This window comes from Schistocerca serialis, chromosome 2, assembly GCF_023864345.2.
Source record: "Schistocerca serialis cubense isolate TAMUIC-IGC-003099 chromosome 2, iqSchSeri2.2, whole genome shotgun sequence".
NCBI lineage: Eukaryota > Metazoa > Arthropoda > Insecta > Orthoptera > Acrididae > Schistocerca > Schistocerca serialis.
The window spans coordinates 615787666-615814539 of NC_064639.1; the positions used below are offsets into that span (position 1 = coordinate 615787666).

At 36.1% G+C, this 26874-nt stretch overlaps 1 protein-coding gene across 4 annotated transcripts in view; it reads left to right on the top strand.

Moving 5' to 3' along the window:
* The window catches only part of LOC126457666 (forkhead box protein K2), a 109901-nt gene extending 84775 nt beyond the window's left edge, over positions 1 to 25126 (top strand). Inside the window, exons 9-13 of one of the 4 annotated variants that reach the window (XR_007585499.1) lie at positions 8786 to 8906; positions 9737 to 11026; positions 12249 to 12453; positions 20436 to 20673; positions 23516 to 25126. Coding sequence is in view for 1 of the 4 variants with exons in the window: in XM_050094164.1 (XP_049950121.1) it covers positions 8786 to 8906; positions 9737 to 9899 (284 nt within the window). In the remaining 3 variants the exon portion in view is untranslated. Of the gene's footprint in view, positions 1 to 8785; positions 8907 to 9736; positions 12143 to 12248; positions 12454 to 20435; positions 20674 to 23515 lie in introns of those variants that run through there. The other 3 variants (XR_007585498.1, XR_007585500.1, XM_050094164.1) reach the window with 3 other exon arrangements.
* The last annotated feature ends 1748 nt before the right edge of the window (positions 25127 to 26874 follow it).

Sequence of the window (26874 nt, forward strand, 5' to 3'; positions counted from 1 at the left end):
AAATATCTCATCAAAGTATGTTGTGCATGAAAGAAGACTTAAGTCACACACAGTTTACCTTTTAAATGTTTATATATGTTAAACACTATGAATTTTCATATAAGTGTTGATTTTGGAGTAATGTTAATGGTAAATGTTACATGAGAATTAAATATGTAATAAAATATGAAGTAGATTGTATCAGTTACTGTTTTTGTGTTCTTCAGTCCAAAGACTTGCTTGATGCTGCTCTCTTGCTAGTCTATCCTGTGCAAATGTCTTTATGTCTGTATAACTACTGCAACCCTCATCCATATGAACCATCTTACTGTATTTAGGCATGCCCTTGCCTCCATTGCCTCAATGATTATTTCCTGAGGCCTCAGGATGTGTTCTATTAACCGATCTCTTCTTTTAGTCAATTTTGCCATAAATTTCTTTTCCTTCCAATTAAATTCTTTTCCTGCTCATTAGTTATTTGACCTACTTACCTAATCTTCAGCATTTTTCTATAGCACTCTATTTCAAAAGCATCTAATCTCTTTTTGTCTGAGCTGTTTATCGTCCACATTTCATTTCCGTACAAGGTTATGCTCCAGACAAATGCCGTAAGAAAAGACTTCATAGTATTTAATTTTACATTAGATGTTAACAAATTCCTCTTTTTCAAAAATGCTTTGTTTGCTGTTGCCAGTCTTCATTTTATATTCTATGTTATTTCACCGTCCAAATAACTGGTCTCATATATTACTTTCAGCTTTTTATTTCTTAATCTAATCCTCTCACCATCATCTGATTTAATTTGAGTACATTCTGTTGCCTGTGTTTATATTTGTTGATGTTCATCTTGCAACCTCTTTTCTCAGACACTATTCATTCCATTCAATTGATCTTCCAAGTCCTTTGCTGACCCTGACAGAATTACAATGCGATCAGAAAACCTCAAAGTTTTTATTTCTTCTCCCTGAACTTTAATTCTCATTTCAAACTTCTCCTTGGTTTCCTTTACACCTTGCTTGAATGTACTGATTGAACAGCTTCGGGGACTGGCTACAATCATGTCCCTGTCACATCTCAACTACTGTTTCCTTTCAGATCCTTTGATCCACATTACTGCATTCTGGTTTCTGTACAAGTTGTAAGTAACCTTTTGCACACTGTAGTTTATCCCTGCTATCTTCAAAATGTCGGAGAGTGCAGTACAGTCAGCATCATCAAAAACTTTCTCTAAATCTACAAACGCTATAAATGTAGATTTGTATTTCTTCAGCCTACTTCTAAGATAAGTTGTTGAATCAGTATTGCCTCACTTGTTCCTAACATTTCTCTGGAAACCAAAGTGATCCTTCTCAAGGTTGAATTTCAGGAGATTTTCCAGTCTTCTCTAAATAATTTCTGTCATTATTTTTGCAACCATGACTTATTAAGCATGTAGTTCAATACTCTTCACACCTGTCAGCACCTACCTATTTTGGAAGCCTTGTTTTGAATCAGATGTTTCAGTGCTGTGCCATATTTTTATTTTTTTGAATTTTGTAAAAACACCAGAATTATCAAAGAATAACAACAAAATTGGCAAAAAATGCCAAATTAAACTGAAAAATTACATCAAATTTGGCATATAATTATTGTTGGACATTTGATACGTGTTATAAAAATGTACATGTGTATGTTCCACGTCTCCTCCTATTAACCCACTGAACAGATTTCAACTAAACTTGATTAAACTGTTACTGTTCGGAACGATGTGCTGTGGGGGTAAGAACTATCTACATATCAAAGAGCTCAGTGTGTGAATTAAAAGACAATGTACGCATCACTGTGCGAATACCCGTATGGTATTCATCCAGTATTTGACAATGAGAGCAAGTAGTGATTCACACCAAACATTACAAATAGCTTTAAACCTTTATGAAACTTTCCTTTCTGACAACCCCTACACAATGATGAAAGGAAAAAAGCTTGAGGTTGGACTCCGTTGGGAACCATGTGCTCAGTGACTGCAATTATAGTATTGTAACAAGAAAAATGGCAGCCTCAATCATAAGAGGTTTGAAATCATTCATTACAGCAAATCAGTTTCAGTTACTGTGTGACCATCTTCAGTGCAAGTATTTAAATCTTGAAGACTCATGGAGTAATAGCACATATTACAATTTCAACATGGCGTCAATACGAAAAACATAGCAGCTACCAAACAAATTTTGAACTGAGTCTTCAAGACTAAAATATTTGTGCTGAAGATGGTTACACAGTGACTGAAATAGATTTGCCATAATAAATGGTTTCAAACTTTTTACACCTGTGGCCACCATTTTTCTTATTTATGATAGGAAAAAGTTTGTCTCTTAAGAAATATTTGCTATTCATCCATTAAAACTGCCGCCTGAAGCATGACGTTTTAATTTATTACTTCTGTACTACTGTGTTCACAACACATTTTACAAACAAGATTTACATATCCTACTGAATGTACCTGCAAAGTAAACATTGTACCAACACATTTCAGGAGTTACAACATCATTAACATTGAGATGCATGAAAATGAGACTGCAGGGCGAAATTTGCAAGAAATACAGGTGGAATATGTGTACAAATACTTGTGAAATAATTTAAATAGATGTGAAATGTATTTGACATGTGCATACACATGCAAACCACGTCTAGAAAGCTTATCCTAAACCCCCATAATATTTCCAATAAAATTTGATACACACATTAGTTATGATCTGGTGCCAAAAAGAACCATCAGCTTCCTATTGGGGTGGGGGTGACAACATGGAGAAAGTGGGGAGGAGGGGCAGGAAGAGACGGACAGGCAAAGAAGGGGAAGGAGAAGATGGATGCAGTTGGGGAAGGGAGAGAAGATCAGAGGGGGAGGAGAAGATGGTCAGAGAGAGGTGGAGAGGAGGAGGAGACGAACTAATAGAAGATTGGAATAAATACATACCCAGGCAATGCCAGGTACTCGGGGGGGGGGGGGGGGGGGGAGGTGAGCTACACTGCATATAAGGAGGCCACATCTTTCTTCCTCACCTCAGTGACACCATCTGCGTTTCGAAAGATGTATCTGAGGGCTTAATTTGAGCATAGTTTGCCGATAGAAAGAAATTAGGTGTGAGGTTACAGCTATTGTATCAGTACAGACAATAGGCTAAAGAGAGATTAAAAGGTAATGTTCCTGGAGATAGTCCCATTTAATTTGGGATTCAGAGATAGCTGCATGGACATCACACATTAGTTTTAAACACCAAAATTTGCTCACATGTTAGTGTCACTGGCTGTTATATATTCTCATTTTTTCGCCTGCAAATTATCTGTGGTTTTGTTAGTGAATGATCACCAGTAGTACTCTTAAATATATACTTTCTTGACACTACATTTAAACTAATCAGTGAGAAATCAAAGTAGATTTTGGCCTTTAGATGTAACCCTTCTGTGAAATGCAGCAGTTGCTTCTTCCTTGGTGGTAGGTACTTTCATAGAGCACATTTGATACTGGAAACAGGAAATTATCTGTCTGTTGTCATGTTATACTTCGACTATAGAAATTTGTGCTACTGCAGTTATTACACAAGAAAATGGATTGTTTGACAAAAAGTGTGAAATTTCTCCTTCCACTAAACTCTCCATCAGGGTTAGTTTATTGTAGTAGTTGTGCCAGGCTAGTAACGCAGTGGATCAGGAGAGAACGCATCCTCTGTATGGGCACAGACTGCACCCAGAATGACTGAAGTCAAGGAGATGTTTTCTTAGAACATAGACCACACTTAGAAAGACTGCCATAAAAGTTAGATTGCAATTTTGGAGGACTATGATCTACCTTCCCCCTGGCTGGAAAAGAGTTTCAGAAACTCTACCTCCTGGGCATGATGAGGAGTGGATACCTTAGAAGTCCCTGAGTAGACTGAGATTTGGAGTTGGCCTATCAAACATTAATTTAACAAGATGGGGCTTCACTGATAAAGATGATATTCAGGGCGACTGTGTAGAAGACCAGGCTGTTCATCATATGCTTTAACGCTGACTGTGACCAGCCTCCTGCACAGAATATGTTCATCAAGGAACAGAAAATGCATTGAAGCTGGCCAAGTTTTGGGAAAAAGTAATAAGCTATAATTGTGTATAATACATATGTTTTTGATAGGAGTGTAAATATATCTTATTGTTAAGAATTTTTTGTAATGTGCCGAAACTGTTGCTGATCCCCTGAGAGACTCTATAGAGAAACAGAAAAAGGTGTGAAAAAGAAGCATGGCATAATGCTGAATTAATTTGGTTTCATTCAGTACAAAAGATTTTGTGTTTGTATTAAAGCATATTGCCATGAAAGTGGAGTCAGTCAGCTCTGACTGCATACAAATGATAAATAATTATTTTGTTCTATGTCTTGTATTTCACTCACGATATTTCCACATACAAGAATTTTGTTGTTTGATAAGCTGCATGATATAATTTTGTCAAGATGCACAGGTATCCTGAACGTGTGAGCCATTATACTGAAGTTTATTCAGTGTGCAGATCGGGACTTGAAGAAATAGCTGCTTGGATGTGCAAAAGTGCAAAATTCTACTGATGGAATGAAAACTTTCTGCCAATGAATATTTATACCCTTTACATCCCTGTTAAAATCTCCAGTAAATTTTGAAGAGAATAATGCAAATTTTGAATGGTTTTTGTAATGAATTTTCGTCAAAATACTATAGAAATCATTGACCGATTTATGAAGAATAGACCTCATTAGAGGTTACTTGTAATTGCGAGCATTGTGCTGTAGGTAAAGAAGTTTGCCAAATTTTGATGTTGATCCCGTATTCTATTGAAATGCATTAGTTACTCACATACCCAGTGAAAACAGTGTGACTCAATGTTTTACCCATTGACCTAACTTTGAACCACTTATTATTGAGGACTTTAGTTCACTGTGAAGCATTTCCTCCATTATTCCCGAACAGTTCCATCTCATTCGTGTAATAACCATGTTATGGGACAACACTCATGACAATACCATGCCAGGAGATTTGCTAAGCAAATCATAACAAAGAACAGAAGTCCTCCTTTTTAAATCACCATTTTACAGTAATTCACTGTTCTTGGATAGAACACACTGAAAGTTTACCAGGAAATTCTAGGGTTTATGTGCTCCAGATCAAGTAGATGTGCAAAAAATTGCTGCAGGAACTACTACAGCTCCTATTTGGAGAGCATCTCAGTGTAATTAACCCAAATAAAGTACACCTCTGAAATTGTCAATGAACTGTGCACCAGTGTCACTGTGGCCATCAGTTATTTGTTGGAGAAATTGTCTGGGTGTAGAATATTTTATAATGATATTGGACTCTTAGGTATTAAACACTTTTTATTTCACTTCTGTCACATACTTTTTCAGTCCCTATTAATATTAATGCATCCAAAACTCGAGACTAGTGAAAAACTGTCATGGAAGATTTTCAGTGATATAACTTGAATGTGATCCAGATTTAAAGACTTTATTTGCAGTTTAATTTCATGAAGATGCTAGTCATTTAATTAAATGCATGTATTACACAAATATTTTGAAATGTTCCAAATTACTTATAAATCCATTAATAAATTATTTCCACACTCGTGTAATATGCAGTACAATGTTATTGACAACTGCCTCGCCTCTTCTATTAGGAACAGCTGTATTGCAACAATGACCATTCTTGCAGTGGACAATTGTATTTTCTTCAACACTGTCTGAAGATTCGTCAGACTCGTAATTTTTACCACTGCAGGAACATCAGTTTCAGGTTCACTTTCATCAGGGAAGTCGTTCGTCACTTTCAAGACTGAGTTCATCTAAAAATGCTTCCCATATAGCATCTACCGTTAGTAAAATGTCACTTCTACGTGCTGTTTCCACATAAACATTTTTCACACTTAGTGACAGAACAGTTACACAGTGTGTACTCCAGGGTCACAGGGACCCTTAAAAAAATCTGTCTGCCACATTAATTAAACAGCAATGTTCCAAAACTAAGAACATTAGTCCTCTACTAGGTCTCACTCAATGCTGAATGGTCAGGCTGATCCTGATGTACCCTTCTAGGATTAAGGTACTATAAAATCGAACAGAGACCAAGTGAGTATAAGAATACTGTAGAACCATCCAGACTAAAAGTAACAGACAAGATGACTTTACTACATAGTCGACCATGAATCAGCTGCAAAACAAAAGAGGCTTTCACCATCAGTTCCCCATATTTTTTTTAAAATGAAGAGTGGAGAATATTTTATATGCAGATAATGTTGAATGTGCTGCTAAGAAACAGTTGAGTAGTGTACGAGGCATCAACAATGACAGTTCACGTAATTCAGATAGAAGAAGAGATAATCAATATTATTCAGCACCCCAGAGCTCTGGACATACCTTTCTTTTTGAGAAATGAGTAAGAAAATGGATATTTCTGTACTTTGTATAAGTGGCACAGTCAGATTATTCAGAGTGACATTTACTGCTGGTCAAGTAATTAAGGGACTAGTTGACATAACCAAATATATCCTGAGGCATATTGTATTCGGGACCACTTGGTGTGCAACTGATTAATACTAGTCCGCATCTCAAGGTCTTGTTCTCGCTTCCTGAGCCCGGTGTCCCGGGTTCAATTCCGGGCGGGGTCAGGGATTTTCCCCTGCCTCGAGATGACTGGGTGTTTGTGTTGTCCTCATCATTTCATCATCATTCATGAAAGTGGCGAAACTGGGCTGAGTAATGGTTGGGAATTTGTACGGACGCTGATAACCGCGCAGTTGAGCGCCCCACATACCAAACATCATCATCCTGATTAATACTATTAAAGATAGAGGAAAGAAACACAAACATTGATCACTGCTTGAGGTAGCAAATGTTACTGGAGGATTCCATAGTCCAACTGATGACTGTTAACTCTCTTTCCAGTAATGGATGTATTCGAAGATGAGGACAGGGTCAACCATGAGTGACTATAGATGACTGTGTGTATTTAAATCAGTATCGGCACTTTGCAGTGATGAACCATTGTTACAATTACTTTACCTACTTCTTAGCTACTCCACTTTTCCAAAAAGTGTTCTTTGCACTCTTGAGTCATGTAAACAATGATTGTCCTTTCCATCTTTGAGTTGTGTAAATAATAATTAGAGAAAACTACATCAGTACGTATGTCTTAGTCAGTTTGTGCAGCAATCATATCCCTTATGAAGCTAAAGTTTTATCTGTTCAACAGTTCTGATACACAGCCTACATACCTGGTATGAAGTCTTATAATGGCCCACAAAGTGAAGGAATGCTGAAATACAGTGTGTAATGTTGACATTTTAGTAAACTATTTATGGACTGACACATATTACAGTGTGTCTTGAAAACACAAATTAAGTGGAGACAATTGATTAATGATTGTCCTATAATGTCAGATAAGAAGTGATACGTGAAAGTCTGTCGTTCATTCAAAGGTCAAACTGGAGTAAATGCAGGGTTCTGTTCTTTTTCTGAAGAGAATTCCATGCTGCAGCATGGAGATTGTGGATTAGTACTCATACTTTCTGCTTGTCGTGCAGTTTATCTGAAATTTAAACCTATGGCTGTTGTTTTAATTAATTTTGTGTCTGTGACTTCCAGATTATCTGGTGATATCAGGAAACAGGTTTTTTTACGTAATGAAAATTTTTACATTTGTGCAAATACTTCAGGGCAAAGTGAGTGAGTAAGTGAATGTGTGTACTTCAGTGCTGATCTTCAGTTTTTAAGATGAGCAAAGGTATCCGTAGGTTTTTAAATTGTAAATACATACGGCATACAGACACTTTCAGATGAATGTGCAAAGAAGTCTTTGTACAGAAACACAGTGTCTGTACTATGTTGATTAGTTGACAGTAGTCAGGCTTGGAGAGCAGGTTACTGCTGTGTTATAGGATTAATGATGGGCTCTGTGAAAACAGTAGTTCCACATGAATTGAAGAAATCTGAGATTAAGAGAGAGCTCTCCCTTTCCCTCTGATCTACCCTCTACCCCCTCCTCCCCCCCCCTCCCCCCCCCCCCCCTTTCTCCCACAGTATAGTGTGAATAGTGTGATCTCAGTAAATTTGTTGGTTTGGGTCTTCTTTTGGTCATTCATATAAATACCAGGTGGTATTAAAGATAATTTATTATTAATATTTCCTGTTCACCTGATATTTTTATATCATATGCACATTTGGACTTGGTCTGCCACTGTGTAGGTTTTCTTGATTTTAGTGTGTCTTCTCAAGTGTAAAAATTATACTACAAAAAGCTGTCAACATGCACGAAGTTTTCCTGTTCAGTTATTATCTCAGTGGTTAAAATTTTGTACTAACAAAATTCAGTATGTGCACCCACTATTCTGAATGTTATTACCTTTTTGATGTGAATGTGAAAAGAATGAGGATATGTGAAATGAGAAGCACTGATCCACTGCTGGATAGGGGCTGTTCTCACATTGCTATGCTAAGATGATCATTAAAATAGATGATACTTTTACGTATGTTGGTACTGTTTTTGACATAGGAGATTTTGTAATTTTGCTTAGGATTTTGATTTGGTATTTTTTCCAAAAACTTGAAATAGTGATGGGGTGGATGATCCTACTATATGCTCTGCTTGTGAAACTACTTAGAGAATTTAAAATTTAAAAAAAGTGTTTTATTTCTTATATTTTCTTTCATCTTTGACTAGTTTGAAAACTTTTAAGTATTTGATTTATCATCATTGTGTGCAATAATTGCATAAGATAATGTGTAGTTTGCTTAAATCCTAAATAGTAACCATTTAATTTTGATTTACAGAGAAGTACCTAATGCCAAACAGCACTACCACCCTTGTGAGTATAGCTGAGGAACGCTCTTTGTCCCCAGCTACTTTTACGCCAGCTCCTGTCATTGTGCAGGCTGCATACTCTAATTACAGGTGGGTATATGCAATTATTTACAACAAATGTTCACATATCACAAATTAATTCATTTTCTGTTTGATAGAACTGAAATATAACTGCTTTATTGTTGCCTGCAAGGGACACGGTGATTGCAGTGGAAATTTGTGGTATTAATTCTCGTGTAACCTATACTTTTCTTAGAATCTCATCGATTTTGCTCTTACCGTGTGGATTATAACAAAATTGCGACTGGAAATTGAGTACAACATACACAATGAAAAGAGAGACTTGAAACAAAATTTGTCAGCTGAAACACCTACGAAAAATAACTGTACAGTGTATGTTCAAATTAATGCTGTGTCATAGATAATGATTAATAAGTTGTGAACTTTACTGGTTTAGCTTGTTTTCTGAATTAAGTTGTTTTCTTTTAATGGAGTGCCAACCTGTTGTAGCAATGCAAATAGAAGGTGTTAAAAGCATAATGAAGATAAGGCAAGGAAGAATGCATGTAGAGAAGAAATATATAACAAAGAGGGAAGATTGGAATTACAGAAACACTATTTTAGTGAAAACATCTTGTCTGTCAACAGATATCATGCTGCATTAAAAATCAGTAACCTGTAATGTATCATCAGCAGAAATGTCATGAAGGCTTTAATTATCGGACAAGTTAATTTATAATCAAAGCACAAAACTTGTAGTTAGGCCAACTTACCTACATTAGAGTTCACCATTTTGCCTTCCAGACCTCTATGTTTCCAAAGCAATTTATGCAGTGGTAATTGTACTTCATGTTGCATTTCTTGCTTATATAACTTGATTGATTGATGTTGTAATGCGGATTTTATTTTGTAACTTGCAGTAACTCATACGTCACAACTACCACCTCAGCTGAACAATCTCCCCAGCAAACAACTGTTAAGAGGGAACTTGAGGTGGTTGAGGAGGCTGACACAACACTAGAAGAAGAAAGTAAAAAGAAGATGAGGATTGAGAACAGTCAAGATGTCTCAGGAGATAAATGATGAATGTTTGAGACGTTTGTGTGGTGAAGAACAGCATGTTCTAGTCCACTTCATACGGTACCAAGTGTAGTTCTCATTTAATAGTGAACACTGTTATCATGACTGACTGTTACATCAATTTTAAATCCTTTCTTAACTCAGTTTATTTTTAAATGTCAGCAGTTGTTCCTTCCCTGTCCTATCCTTCCCTCTTCATTCATTTTATACCTAGTTTATTAGGATTGTGTGACATCAATAGTGTAAACAGTGGATTAATTGTCACAAAGTACAAGGAGTTTAATTTTTGTAGCAGAAACCTGTTATTGGCCGCAGGTGAGGCCAATGTTATTATGAATCAGTATTTTGCTTGTTTGTGTTATACAAGGAAAAGAGGTACTGGTAAAGGCTAGCACAGAATTCTTTACCTTCTTTGGTTCCTGTTCTTAAGTAAAAGTTTTAAGTTGCAACTCAGAGTCACTTCATTGATTATGAAGAAATCCTTATTGTACTTGTATTTCCAGGAACAAAATGCAAGTAACACCAGTACAAATCTGAATGAATCCTACAGTAATTTTTTAGTTCTTTTTTGAAAATGTGAGTGCAGTGGGTATATTTGACTTTTCTTGTAACAGAAAATGAAATGTCTGATGTTTTTCATGCGAATAGTTTACACTATAAAAATATTATAATCTTAAATATAAAAAAAACTTATCACTGAGAACAAAACGCCATGATAAAATGCTTTTTGGTATGAAGTAAACACCTGAAGCATTCACAAGTGCTGAAAAAACCTTGCCTTAAAATATTTAATCATTCAAAATGAAATTCAGCAGAATATTCAATCCAAGACTCAACTGTGAATGAACTTGGGCATTACATGTTAGAATAATGTGATCGTTGGAACTAGTTTTAACTTACGGTAAGGACGTAGAGTAAAAATTCTCAACTAATGATCATAAAATTATTTAGTTGCAGTTAGTTTTGAGTGAATTTTATACGAGACACGTTTCAGTGATTTTCATTGAACTGAAATAGTTCAGCATCCATGTGAGAGCTTTTAGTTATACTTATTTTTCAATTTAAAGTTTCTGTTACAGAAATTTCTCAATCGTTATGCAAATATGAACTACAGCAAGAACTGTAGACAGGTATGTGGAAGTTTCTCTTGCTTATTTATAATGTTCCACAATGCAAAATGTAGGAAAAGAAAATATAACATTTGTATACATTTAATGTTTACAGACTGCAGCCTCATACATAATCACCAGATTAATAGTTATTGGAAGTGGAAAATTTTTATAAATGGCTAAATATATGCATTATGAGAAGAAATAGTTTCTTTAAAAATAAAAGCCTATACCAGTTTTGTTTTTTACTGTATTCAGATGTATTAGTAGATGTGACACCTTTAATAATAATGGTACCATTGTTAACAATTTCTCAGTTCTGCCTTAAACTTGTTAATGGTGACTACACTAAGCAATGCAATAACTGTTGTTTCATCACATGGTGCTAGTGTGCTGTTGAAGCTGTGATGTCTCATTGCTTTCATGCTGTGCAGTTTGAAGGTCCATACTGAAGGAAATTGTTCTACATTGTGGTTCCTTCCCCTTATCATAACAATTTGATGTACATATATTTTGGAAGTTCAGAATTAACTGATACTATGTTACATCTACCAAATACTGAAATAAAATCTGTGGCGCTTTATTGTTGGAAAGAAGATATTAAAGTACAATGTTAGATGAAATGCTTTTAGGACACCAGGTCTTGTTAACACAACTTGTTGTGGGGAAGAATAACTTTTGTGTCATATTTTGTCAAATAATGTAGATTTGCTTGTACAACGTTGTAAATGTTATGATTCTTTTGTTAGGTAAAGAGTGAAAAATGAGATACCATTATTTACTTATGAATATATATATGGTAACATGTATAGATTTATAGTGTCTTCATTGTTTCTTATTTCTGTGATTGGTACACTAGTGAAGAGATTATTTTGAAAAGTGTGATTGTTTCTTGTGCTCATTAGTTTCAGTCCTTGTTATAAATTCTGAATTCTATGTATATTTTTACATGCATTCAGTAGCTGCTTGTGGCGTGGAATATACATGTCATTACACCACACAGAAAATTTACTAAATGCTTAAAATAATTGTAGAATATTCATCCTGAATGCAGGTCCCTTATTCTGTATATATCATTGTAGATAGACACTTTCAACAGCTGTTGTTTATTTTAATAATAAAAGTCCTTTAAAATAATGGAACAGTAACTTAGACAACACACCTGTAGTCACATATTCTTGTTCTGTTTCTGAGTGCTATTGTTTGACAAGAATTACATTAATCTCTCTGTCTCTCTCTCAAGTAAAAAGTATCCAGAAATAAAACTAAAAACAGTCGGCAGTGCTGAGAAGATTGCTTTGAAGACTCATTGCTGTACACACCATATCCTAACAAATGTATTGTGCCCCTACTCTATTATGATGTAGTCAAGTTATTCAGCAAACATAGTGCATGAGGAAAACTGTGAAATAGCTTGGCATTTTTGGTACTCCCAAACTTTCCCAAAGGTAAGTTTTACATTAATTCTATCACTACAGAAAATGATGATCAATTGTTACTTAAACACACATACTGATATCAGATGTTAATGGCTCACAGTTAATGATTATCATCATCTCCTTGTGTCGTCCTCTTTGGAATATTTTGTGTCAGAAAAATTTGCATATGCTATTAAAATGGCTTTTTAATTTTCCATTCCACTTTTAATCTCTTATTTCAAATTTATGCCTCTTCTCACTCTCTTCTTCCTGCATTAGTGGATGACCCTCTAGAAACTTGATATTTAAACAGCTGCTTTGTTTTATTCAGCATGGAGAGTAAGAGTATAATTCACTGTAGAGGCTTTCAGGGCAGGGTACTGGCATGGCAATATTTACACTGGCTAACTTTTAACCTCTTTTTTTATCAATATTTGGAAGCCAGAACAATTTTTTAACTTGTGTATGCAGCCCATAATTTGTCAGCTTAGTTTCTGTTTCTGACTAGAACACCAACTATGTATACTGACTTCATGCTGCGAGGAAAATAAGATTTAGTTGACTAGTTAATAACAACAGAGGCTGTTAATAAGCCAACCTCACCACTATAACTTTCTCTCAAAAGTACTAGTCTCAGAGTATTGTGGAAGACCCATATCAGAGTATTGCTTGAATGGCATACAGCCCATGGCTTGCAATAGACAGGTTTTGAATCCTGGTTTTAACTTGCCACACTTGTTCAGTCGAGCATATGCTCTCCGTAGATTGCAGTTTTCATTTATCTCAATTGAAAGCAGATTTACCAAAAGAGTCATCTAACTATAACCTCTGAGGTTGGTTGATGTGGGAGAGGGGACCAAACAGCGAGGTCATTGATCCCATCGAATGAGGGTAGGATGGCAAAGGTAATCAGCCATGTCGTGTCAAAGGAATCATCCCTGCATTTGCCTGAAGCGATTCAGGGAAATCACAGGAAACCTAAATCAAGATGGCTGGACGAAAATTTGAACTGATGTCCTCCCAAATGTGAGCCCAGTGTGCTAACCACTGCGTCATGTCGCTCGGTAAGCTCTGAGGATAAATTGTCTTTATTGCTTCAGTAATGTGAAAGCAACATTTGCCAAGTTTCCTTAGAAAAGATTGTATGCAACTACCAAAAGAAAATGCCATGTACAAAGTTCTAACATTAATAATAGTGAGAAAAAGATAGATTGATAATATTAAAACAAGATTGACACAGTCCTGTATGTCATGAATTAGATTCAATGTATATATCAGTCCGGAATTTTCAAAGTGATTTGTGCTGTGAGCTAATAATGGATGTGTTCACATTTAGTCTGCATGGATGCCTTTGCTGAATTGCACATTCAGTTTGTTAATTGAAATCATTAGCATGTTACTGCACAAAACTGTTAAGGGTTCCTTTTATAAAGCTTGCGAGACAGCAGGCAGGTAGCTACACCCTAGATAATTTTGTGTGTTCAGTATGGAATTATTGAAACATATCTACATGATTTAAGAATCTGACTGCAAAAAACTCTAAGAGCCACAGGAAAAAGTAGTACATTATTGTGTAGTTTTAAACGGATGTTATCAGTGTACAATGTAGCTGTCATATGCAACATGAAAAATGTGTGTTCAGTTGGCAGAGTGTGACTGCACAGGTGTATGTTGTGTGTGTGTGTGTGTGTGTGTGTGTGTGTGTGTGTGTGTGTGTGTTTTCGTTTACTGTAGCTTATTACAGGATTTTTCCGAAATCTACCAAATTTTCTTTCTTTTTTTGTGCACCTGTTGACCGCTCAGCTTCTCCTATTCACTGAATGGTCTCTTGTACTCTTAAATTATTTATTTGTATTCTAACTTTTTCCACACAACTCCCAAACATGTGACAGGAATTATATCTTGCAGCTGGTATGATCTTGGAGAAAAATTCACTTAGAATTTTGGTAGGTAACTAATGAAAGTTGTACAAGAGGAGAGTCATCCCAGCTCTAATGGTCCATTTTCTTACTAGTAAATTTTTTGGTTATTAGACCTGTTGGTTGATATGTGGTATGACATCTCCTGTGAACTGTCACAAATTTATTCTCATTTTGCAAATTCTCTATTGACTGGTGTATGTCTTTTTTATGTATACCTGGTAGTTGTCATACAGTTATATATTATGAAGTTTAGGTTAGATATTATGTTCACTTGAGAAATATGGTATGAGAAGATCCTTGTACATATGGAGTACAGTATGAATATGTAGGAGTTAATGAACAACCCGGTATTTCAGTATTACAGTGTACCTTGAGAATAGCAGTAGGTTCTTCTACTGAACGTCTACACACCTTCATTTTCGGGAGATTTGTAAACAATTAATGCACCTGAAGAAACTCAAATACACTTTCCTAGTGTCTCATAAAGATTTTAATTTGTAAATTAATATATTAGAGAAGATAAACATCTTTGCCAATATCACTAATAATAACATTTAATCTTGGTTACTGGTTTTGGTAGTCAATGTTAGCATCTTCAGATCTGGGAAGCACTTATATTTTGTAACTACATACAAAGCATTTGTAACAAGCAGTATCAGGTACAATATGATATACAAACCAGAAATACTGTATTAGCTGCAGACACTTCTTGTTGAAAAGAATTTGAGAGCGGAATTTTATAATTTTCTGCTGCAGTGTGAAGTGTGCTTCCCTTAGCACCTGTCATGGACTAGTAACCTTTAGGTTACTCATTTTGAGCTGCAGGGGGTGATCTGTGATAATAGATTAGAGAAGATAAAGTTCTTTGCCAAGATCGCTAATAATAATCGTTACTCTCAATAACTGGTTTCAGTAATCAGTGTTGCCATTTTCAGATCTGGAAAGCATTTATACATTCATGCAGCTAATGTAGTATTTCTGGTTTTTCTTTTATATTGTATCTGATACTGTAGACTACAACTGCTTTTCATATAGTTACACTGTATAAATGCTTTCCAGATCAGAAGATGGTAACATTTATTACTGAAACTGGTTATTGAGAATGAAGGTTATTATTAGCAACTTTGGCAAAGAAAGTTTATCTTCTCTAATCTATTAACACAGATTGCCTTCTTGCAATTCAAAATTAGTAAACTAAAGAAATTTACAGATGTTATTTACACTGAATAGTCAAAGAAACTGGTACACCTTCCTAATATCATGTAGGGCCCGTGCGAGCACGCAGAAGTGCCGTAACACGATGTGGCATGGACTTGACTGATGTCTGAAGTAGTGCAGGAGAGAACTGACACCATGAATCCTTCAAGGCTGTCCATAAATCCATAAGAGTAAGAGGGGGTGGAGATCTCTTCTGAACAGCACATTGCAATGTATCCCGAATATCCTCAATAATGTTCATGTCTGGGGAGTTCGTTGGCCAGCGTAAGTGTTTAAACTCAGAAGAGTGTTCCTGCAGCCACTCTGTTGCAATTCTAGATGTGTGGGGTGTTGCATTGTCCTGCTGGAATTGCTCAAGTCTATTGGAATGCACAATGTACATGAATGGATTCAGGTGATCAATCAGGATGCTTACATACATGTCACCTGTCATAGTCATATCTAGACATGTCAAGGGTCCAGTTGCACACAGCCCACACCATTACAGAGCCTCCACCGGCTTGAACAGTCTCTTGCCAACTTACAGGGTCCATGGATTTATGAGAATGTCTCTGTGCCTGTACACGTCCATCTGCTCGATACAATTTGGAATGAGACCCGTCCGACCAGGCAACATGTGTCCAGTCATCAACAGTCCAATGTCGGTGTTCATGAACCCAGGTGAGGCATAAAGCTTGTGTCATGCAGTCATCAAGGGTACACGAGTGGGCCTTCAGCCTTGAGAGCCCATATTGATGATGTTTCGTTGAATGGCTCGCACGCTGTAACTTGTTGATGGCCCAGCATTGAAATCTGAAGCAATTTGCAGGAGGGTTGCACTTCTGTGACATTAAGCAATTCTCTTCAGTTGTAGTTGGTCCCATTCTTGCAGGATCTTTTTCCAGCTGCAGCAATGTTGGAGATTTGATGTTTTACCAGATACCTTATGTTCACGGTACAACCGTGTAATGGTCTTCGGGAAAATCCCCTCTTCATCGCTACCTTGGACACGCTGTGCCCCATTGCTCGTGCACCAACTATATCACCACATTCAGACTCACTTAAAACTTGATAACCTGCCGTCAAACCCGCAGTAAACTGTGTCACACACTTGTTAGCTTATACAGGCATTGCTGACTGTAGGGCCATATTCTGGCTGTTCATATATCCTTGATTTCAATCTGCATGCCTATACCAGTTTCTTTGGCACTTCAGTGTACAAAACAATACAATTTGTGTCACAGTGGTTTGTGATTTAGCAGCCAAATACTGTTTATTGTGTGAAGAGTTCACTGCAAGACTGGTATCCTCCCCAATGTCTGCTGAAACATGACCAGCAGCTACTGTTCTTTGGCACAACCGTGTATTGGAGTTGGTTGGCATCTGTAAGCAATAATATTCCATGGAGTGATACTTCATTTCTTTTGTTCCAAAACATATTTACTTGTCATTGGATTATCCCCAGCAACACAAATTCTATAAATTCAGTGCTGATCAGGCTAAACTATTATTTGAAAAATTTGGCAAACATACACCCCTTATTGTAATAAACAATGATAAAAGTGTACAGACTATTGAATTTCCATAACAGAATATAATATTTTCTTAACAACAATGACATTAACTCTTGAACATGTCTGTGGTATCCTCATGAATCTTGTTTTCAAGTTCTATGTGACAGACACAACGAACAATACAACTGTCTTATTTACTATTATCCAACCAATTTTCTCCAGTGTAAGTTTAATCCAGAGTAGCACCAGTTTAATAACAATTATTCATTAGGATAACCTGGGGTCAAGTTCTGGCATTCTACTCATCATAATTTTCCTTCCTTTCCTTTAAAAACAGTCATTTTCCTTTTGTAGCTGAACAATATGAGAAATGGTTTAGATTACAAAAATCTTTAATGGTAGTGATAGCAGCATCATGACAAACACAAAAAAAGGAAACCTCATGATCAATCTCTGAAGGCCATGCACTAGTTGACAAACCACTTTATCATCATCAGATGCCATACAGAGGGGCATGAGTCAGCACACCGCCCTCCTGACTGTTGTCAATGTCCCAACTTTGGAGCTTCCACCTGTTAATCAGAGATCTCCTAAATTGGCATCACAAGGCTGAGTCCACTCCAGTCCATTCCTGCCACCAAGGAAAAATCCCATGCAGTATGCAAGTTGTCTGCATGAGGGTATGTCGCATTGAGCACTCTGCTATGGAAGTGGGCAACACAACAAATGTGGTAATAATAATTTAATAAAGAGATTGAAATTTGATGCAAAAAAATTACACACCAATTTAAAAGAGGAATAGGGCAAAAAACAGCCACACACTTGGGGAAAAATTGCAACAAAAAATGGTAAAAGGCTAAAAATTAATCCATTGCAGAAGAACAATCAGTCTTTATGGTGCAGTTCAGAATGTGAAAATACTCTGAATACATGAAAAAGTTTGTTCGTGAGGGAAGGGAAAGGGGGAGGGGGACATGCAGATGATTTGCTTAAGAAACTCGAGAGGGCCTGCAGAAGAATTTGTAATGTGCAGCAAAAAATGTCTCTCTACACATACAAACATCTGGCATTCAACACAGTTATCAAACCAGAAGCCCTGTATATCAGCAAAACTATCCACTTCACATAAGGATGACATGGGAAACTTCCTGAAAGAAGAGTACAGAATTATCAGAGATTCTCAGCCCATATAGAACAGAAGACGGTTACAGAGAAACACATCAGACATCATCAAAAATATTCGACCCTGAAGCAGTAAATTCAATATTTGTGGACACAGCTTTAGTCTCCCAGCAGCAAGACTTACCCACTAAATTTTAACACACACTGAATGACAAAACTGTTTCATGGTTTCATCAAGTCAAAAAAGATCTAGAAAGAGCTCAGATAAGTTCCTTGGAAGTTTTGGACAGAACTTGTAGAATCAAAAAATTGACAGGTAAGAGGTGCAGTTGGAGAATGAAACTTCAAGGAAAACATGAACAAAATGCATTGAAGAAAGAGAATTTGCAAATAAAAACTGAGAGCTGCATGGAAACATTGTAAATTTAATAATAGTGACGTTAGATCCAATGGGGCCCTGTCACACATAATAATAATTATAATAATAATTATTATTATTAAGTCTCCACACATCCTTTTTATTCCAGCCTATTGGATGACAGTCTGCACCTCCACCAGTAATAGCAATAATTTTTGCATACCGTGACAAATATTCAAGCAGAAAATGATGGAAATAATACACTTGTAGTGGGGAAATTTGAACATTATCTAACCTTTAATCTCACTAAGGGCCTTAGCAAGTAAACCAATAAATTTGCAGATGGGATATGGAACTGAAGTAAAATCTAAAACTTTTACCTTTGCTAGCTTTTCATTTGTTCTGATTTACATGTTCATGATTTGATCCTTGTGTGGTCTACTGGTGTGGTCGCTCTGAATTTGTTTCTCAGTGAGCATACCATATTTTTCTGAAATGAAAAGTCTGGATTGGTCTCCTCAGCCTCTTGAAGACAGATGAAAAGCTGCTTGAACAAATAATCAGTGAAACCGATTAACAGGGTATCGTAGTGGTATCAAACCTACTGTGTTGTACTAGGCTGCAGACTGCATGATACTTATTTATTTCATTTTCAGGAAAACCTATAACTTTTGGGAAGTTCTGGCAAAACCCTGAGTTCATATCAACATCACAGTAATATATAAGTAAATTACAGCTGGAAAGAATCATCAGCCATAGTAGGTCAGACAGAGATGTCAGAAAGATGCATTGAGAGCATTGTTGTGCAGTACATATTGAGTGCAATTCTTCCTCTGTATATGGACAAATACAGTGGTGTGTAAAATAATTTTGGCATGATTCACATACAGAAAATTTTGTTCCTTTTGTGTATATTATCTGTGTAATTATCAATAACATTGGAATTGACACTGATTCACCAAGACAGTATGGATCGTTGCCACAAAATGAAACATGAATGTATCCTTCCAGGATCATTACAGCATCTTTTTCCTTTGTACTCTGAAGATTGCACAGTGGTCTTATGTCATGAGTGTCTAAAGGTGACTACTGACCATTTCTTTTCTATTGTTACTGGAATGCTTTTAAGTTTATTTATTAATCATAAGGAAAAGGTGAAATACAGATAAATCAATTGCAATAGTAAATAGGTTTATTAACTCCTTGACGTAGCTTTCAATGTCTTGAAAAATATCTTCTTCAGAAACACTGGTTACATAATTTTGTGGAGGTGACCAGTGTCAGTCATTGGTCCTTCTGAAGATGATGTTTTTAATGATGTCAAAATCTTAGTCCAGGAGTTTTAAGAAACCTTCTTACTATTGCAACAGATTTGTCTGTTTTTCTCCTTTTCCTGCAGTTTACATTTGCTGCCTCCAGACATGATCAAGATTTTAAAAATTATTTATTCGTTTCATAATTGAAATTATTCCTGTGTCTGTAGCTTGGAAAATGTTGGCCTTTTAAACAAATTAAATTATTTTATCCTCATCCAGCTATTCCAAGGTCTCTTCTGTAGAGACCTACAACCACAATGCATTGTTCTAATTATAAAATGACATGTGGTTCTTCTTTACAAAATGTTCATAATTCCCTTCTATTAGCAGTGCCACACTAATTCCATAATGCTATGTATTTTTGATTTACACAAATGATGAATTTCATTCTGAAGCAACAAGGTACTTCTGGTATGTGGCTGTTAACCTGTCGCCAGTTCTTTGCATTTGGCAGTGACTGGTGACCAGTGTGTCCAGTTGAGATATGTAACTTGCCACTTCATCTGTAAAGGATAACTCTGATACTAAGATAGTAATGTGATCAGTATACAGCAAAATGAAATAATATGTCTTATTTTTTCAGCGGCAAGTTGTGATTTGTGACTAGTGACAAAGGGCAGGCTTATGTTATGGGACGATTGTGGTGCTATCAAGACAACACACAAAGCTCTTCTGCGGCCACTGTCTGGAGGTTTCCAACAAAGTCTGAGCTGAATGTCATCTGTTTTTCTGATTCAGACACTAGAGATTTTGTATACAAGTGTGCGTGAATCATACCACACTCTGCCTCATAGCAGCTTCCATATCAACACATATTAGTGGTATGGGATAGTCCTGTTCAGCAGAGTTTCAATATGTCTCCTATATTAACAGCAAATTAAATCTATTCATAAATAACTCCAAGATACTTTGACATCAATAAATAAAACTTAGCCCTTATTCTAATTACCTTTGCTGATAATAGAAAACCGGACCAAAATAGTCACACTAATGTTTAAGAAAATATTTTTTTTTTTTTTAAATGTGTAATCAGTTATATCCCCATGAATGTCACTGGAGGCCCCTGTACAAACAGAAATCTAGGTTAGCGCCCATCCTGAACACAAGCAACCTGTAAATCTATATCTGTTTTACATGAAGATAATATGTCATTAAAAAGAAGCAAAGTTTCATCCGTCAAATGATAAAAAGGCATTTTTGAAGGACTGACATGTCATATTAACAATATCTCTCTATTTTGAAATGAAAGTCAACATTTTTTCTCCCATCCCTTCTCTGCAAACAGTGCAATGGAGAATTTTTTGAATGAGTTGTAGAACAAACTGTGGCTCTTTCCAAAAAAAAAAAAAAAAAAGTTACAAATGTCATATACAAATAACTGAAAACTATTAGGATTGACATCGTGCATCCAGGACAAAATTCAGTTTTTTTTATCAATAGGAGGTAGTACATGGCCATGACACTGATTTTGTAGCAAGAAAATGTATAAATTCATTTTAAACAATTGAATATGACAATATGACGAAAAGGATAGTTTTTACACACCATGTAGCAGAGATACTGAGTTGCAGACAGGCACAACAAAAACACTCTCAGGAAGTAATCTTTCAGCCAACAAGGCCTTCACCAGAAATAGACAAAATGTCCCCTCCCCCTCACACACACACACACACACACACACACACACACACACACACACACACACTTAAACGCAACATGCACATACATGACCACAGTCTCTGGCTGCTGTGGTCAGAAAGTGGCCTGTCCCCAGCAGCCAGTCTCTCTCTCTCTCTCTCTCTCTCTGTCTCTGTCTCTCTCTCTCTCTCTCTCTCTCTCTCTCTCTCTTTCTGTGTGCTGTGTGTGTGTGTGTGTGTGTGTGTGTGTGTGTCCATTGAATATGGGTGAAGGTAACCACTTCTTATGTAGTTTAGGTGTTGACAGGCAAATAAACAAAACTGAAATCATTGCTAAGTTTTCAGACACACTCCTCCTCTGAGAGCTAATGAGGTAAAAACTATACACACAGCATTCTCATGCTGCAAACTTACAGGGCTTCTGGGACAATATAGTTGTAGTTATTGAAGAAGAGAGAACTTTTTTTTACCTTATAGGTTCCATTGAGTTAACTTTAGTGGTAATACTCCACTGGAATAAGTTTGTGCATGTTTCAATTTGCCCCCTCCCCCCTCCCTCTAATTAGTCTGTCAGCTCTGAAGGACAACCTCAGTACTAATTTAAAAATTGTATACATGCCCGTTGACTGCACAACACCTGGAGTATTCAGTGGGCGATTACTTTTATGTCTTACACTGTTTGTACTCTGTTCAGGACTTTCCAAGTTCTAGCATTTGTTTTTGTGTGAAGAGACACTTTTTTAGTGGCATATCATATGCTGAGTTTCATGCGTAACATGGTTAATCAGATATCTGAGAGCTGTTCTTTCTTTCTTTTCTTGAATAAATGGGGTGTGGGCAGAGCTGCGAGTTCCCAACCACCCGTCCTTATAGTTTACTAACAGTGACACGTTATTACTTTCTGTCCTTCAAAGATCAAACATATGTTGTCCCACTATGTCCTTTTAACTGTGAGATACAGCATGACTATTTTTGTGAGTAATTTGCATTTTTATAGATTTGATTAATTTCTTACAAATTCTTAAGATTGATAGTATTTCTAGTGAGGCTACATCTAAAGTATATGATACAATCAGCTTTGTTCCAGTTTGGTTGGTAATCACAATAACTGTACTTTTGCATTTCTTTCAATCATTACTGGTCAGAAATGGCATCAAGAAAAGAAGTATTTTATTTATACACTGCATAAGATATCAGGGAAATAGTCTGTATGTTTGTTTTTAAGTCCGAAAATTGACATGAGATATTATTTGAAGATTCTAATGATTAAAGGAAAACTGTTTAACCAAATCTACTTGCCAAGCTTGCAGATGTGACAGGTAGTCAAAAATGTAAACTGAATTTTAGGAACCTCAGAATATTTGTTTGACGACTGAGTAATAGACTTAATATGAAATTCTCCAGTCAGTACATTGATAGCATCATATACAATTAATCCGACGTGTGTGGTATAAAGTCTCCTCCATCCGTACTTCCTTCTCTGTGAGTCTCTAAAGGTTCAGATTTATTTTCCAAGTCATAAGGTTCGATAACTAAGGGGTAAGATTGCAAAAAACGAAGAAAGGTCATTTTACACCTAGCTGAGGTATGTTTCAACAATTTGTGCCAACTATCAGCATGACTACTTTCTTTTTGCACATGTTATTCTTGATGAAAAGCTTGAATTATTAAGAGGAAGATGCTCCTTTGCCCAATAGAGTCCATCTGTACCAGATAAGTGCAGTACAAAACTCTTTGCTCCCAAAGACATTAGACATCTTACACCAGTAAATTAGAGATTTATGCCTGAAGGCTACCAAATTGTGTGTATGCACTGAGTTATAAGAGCCTGGTTGATGTCGAATGTGTGGTTGCCTCGTGGTTTCAGTCCATAGAGTATCTTTGTGTGTTTAATATTTGATGTCAGAGTTTAGATATTCTTCATTAAAGGTAATGAATAATAGTTATTGATACAGTAATTATTCTAGATGTTTCAAAATCATGTTAGTTTGGCATTTCTAATGTGGTTTCATGTTTTTTGTTGTAGGTGAACGATTAAATTGTTTGGTGTTGAAGTTATTGCAAAAAGGTCTTCATCCATCTCTGAAACTGATATTAACTACTACAGTAAAAAAGGAGAAAGGTATTCGTTGTCGAGAAACATACAGCTGTGAAATTTAGAAAAGCAAACGACTTTGTGGTGACAAGTATAAGAGTATTAGGACAGGTGTAACAACACTGTGTAAGACAAAGAATTGCGATGTTTGCTGTTGTAAAAATATATATACTGAAGTTTAGATGAGAAGGAACTTTGCTTGATGTACGTCCAAAAAAATCAAGCACACACATTCTCACTGGGCCTGATTGATCAAATATCACCATTATGGAAGCAATCACAAATGAAGCATCAGTCAAGTGATATAGCATTTTTGTTTATCATTTATTGAAAGGCACTGAATAATAGGAGCAAGCATGGCCATTGCAATACTGAATGGCATATGTGCTTTTATTGATGAACACATTAATGAAGACAGGATTCATTATTACTCAGATCTCTGCTGAAAGTATCCTGGATTTTAAGAACTGGTGACCTCTGTTTGGGGTGGGATGGGTGGAGGGTGCGAAGTTCCTGGAAAAGTCCTTCACTATCCAAGTACAGGCCGTTAGAACACTTCTTACCTAAGGTTATTTAACCACAGCTGAATTTGGCGTACATTGGAAAAAATCTAATACCAGACAGGAAGATCCAGGTTGTACATGACATAGTTACTTGCATTCCATATGAGTAGTCTGTTTTATGAGAAGGTACTGATGAGGCCAAAAACAGTGAAAGTGAAGGACAGTAATTATATTTAAAATAAATTTCATAGATAATGGTTTCAAAACCTTTGAATAGTATAGACATTTCCTGTAAATGTTGTATTATGAAAGTTTTATGAAAATATAACTATATCTGATGTAATAAGAAGTTTTAATGCCTAATACATAATCAGTTTGAAGAAGGAAACAAATCCTCAGTCTTTAATTTGCTGATGTATCTTTCTGGACAAAACATTTCATCTTTCCATGCCACTGAGATGGCTGGTTAATGTAAACAATCTTGTATAATTTTTTGGTTAAGACTAAATTACAAATACGAACAGGAAAAGGTTTTTTGTTTTTCCTACAGATGGGGTTTTTGGATTTGTTACCTCTTCAAACTACCGATTCAGTTCCGATTGTAATATTGTTGCTGTCAGTTGGGTCAGTGCCATAACTCTTCTCAAGGAGTGGACACAAATAATAAACTGTCATATGTAGAAGTTCTAAGGAAAAGTATATGGCAGTTTCAGTATTATATTGAGGACATTAAAAAGAAAAATTTCTCAAGAATCTTCACATGTCTAAAAGAAGGAACAATAGTTTCCTATGTCACTAAAAATAAGGAAAAGTACTTCTGCCATATATATTTCCAATATCTTTTCTTCAAGTATTGTGTATTTTTATGCCCTTGTGGACTTGTATCAGTGTTTTTTTTAAAGTAAAGAAGATCTCTGAAAACTGTCAGTGATAGACAAAAAATACATAATATTGACTGAAGATACTTAAATTGAAATAGCTTTTAAATTTTATTTTTTGTGTTATTTGGAAGTTTGGAATAAATATCTTCTAAAAAGTTGACGGCAAATTTATTCAGTCATAGTTTATGATTTAATATATAAGAAATGAAAAGTATATCTCAGAGGTATGTCATGAGCATATTTGTCTGGGCGTAGGTGCAATCAAGAGAACATAAAAGTGTTGCATATCCTCTATTACGAAATCAGCAGCTTTTGTTGGTAATATCTAATAGTGAATCAAGAGGTGACTATTTTTCAGAAGAGTAGTTTAACACATTGACTGCTGTGTGGCTGGAGGCAGCCACAGCAGAATTTCATGCCTGATGCCCTGTGGCTGGTGGCAGCCACAGGTGAGCCTCATGCCTAACACCGCATGCCTGGCCTATGACTAAGCGTGCGGCAGCAGTCAGCACGTTAAAGAGTGTGCGTGCTGCCCCCACCCCCTTCCACTCCTATACACACACACACGCGCACACACACACCAAAAAGAAATCCCAGAATAGGCTACTTTATGAATCTATGTTATTTCCAACAAAATTATTTTTTATTTTTCTGAATTTCAGTGTCAACATGTGCGAGTGTTCCTTATTTCAGATGCAACCTGCAATGACTTCTCTATGTGCCTTACAGTCAATGAAAGTGTGAAAAAGCTATATTACAAATTTATATATATAACAGTGTTTTTGTTTATGTATACTCCTGCATTAATTTTGTTGTTGCTGCCGTTTAGTCCAAAGATGAGTTTGACGCAGCTCTCCACGTTAGTCTCTCCTCTGCAGACATTTTCATCTCTCCATAACTACTGCAACCTACATTCATTTGAACTATTTACTGTGGTCTAGCTTTTGTTGTCCCTCAACAAGTTTTAAGTTTTACCGCCATCCCCCTCCCCCCACTTTCTTCATTACCAAATGACTATTTCTTGATGCCTCAGGATTTTTCCTGTGAGTTCAACTTTGTGCCATAAATGTCTTTTGCTCCCAAATTGATTCAGTACCCCTTCTATAGTTGTGCGATCTATCCAACTAATCTTTAGAATTTTTATGTAGCATCACACTTCAAATTTCTCTATTCTCTTCTTGTCTGATCCATAATTGTTTATGTTTTACTTCTGCAGATGGCTATACTTCTGATACGTACCTTCTGTCTCAAAAAAGTTTTTCTTGCCATTGCCAGTCTGCTGTTGATATATCCTCTCTACTTTCGGACATCATTAGTTATTCTGATGCCCAAATAGCAAAACTTATCTACTACTTACATTGTCCCATGTCCTAATCTAATTCCCATAGCTGTGTCGGATTTAATTGACTACATTCCATTATACTTGTTTTACTTTTATTGATATTCATCTTGCAACCTTTTTCAAGACACTATCCATTCTGTTCAGCTGCTCTTACAAGTCCTTTGCTATCACTAATAGAATTACAATATCATTGCCAAACCTCAAAGTTTTTATTTAATTTCCTTGAACTTTGATCCCATTTCCAATTTTCTCGATAGTTTGTATTACTACTTGTTCAGTTTACAGGTTAAAGAATGTGGAAGGTAGGCTACTACCCTGTCTCACTCCCTTCCTTATTACTGTCTCCCTTTTTTATTTCCTTCAACTCGTAACTGTAGTATAGTTTCTGTACAGGTTATAAATAACCTTTTGCTCCCTCTGTATTATGACTAGTAACTTCTGAATTTCAGAGAGTATAATTCTGTTAACATATGCAAAAGACCTTTCTAACTCCACTTATGCTTTAGAAGTTGGTTTGCTTTCTTCAGTCTATCTTCTAAGATAATTAGTTGGGTCAGTATTGCC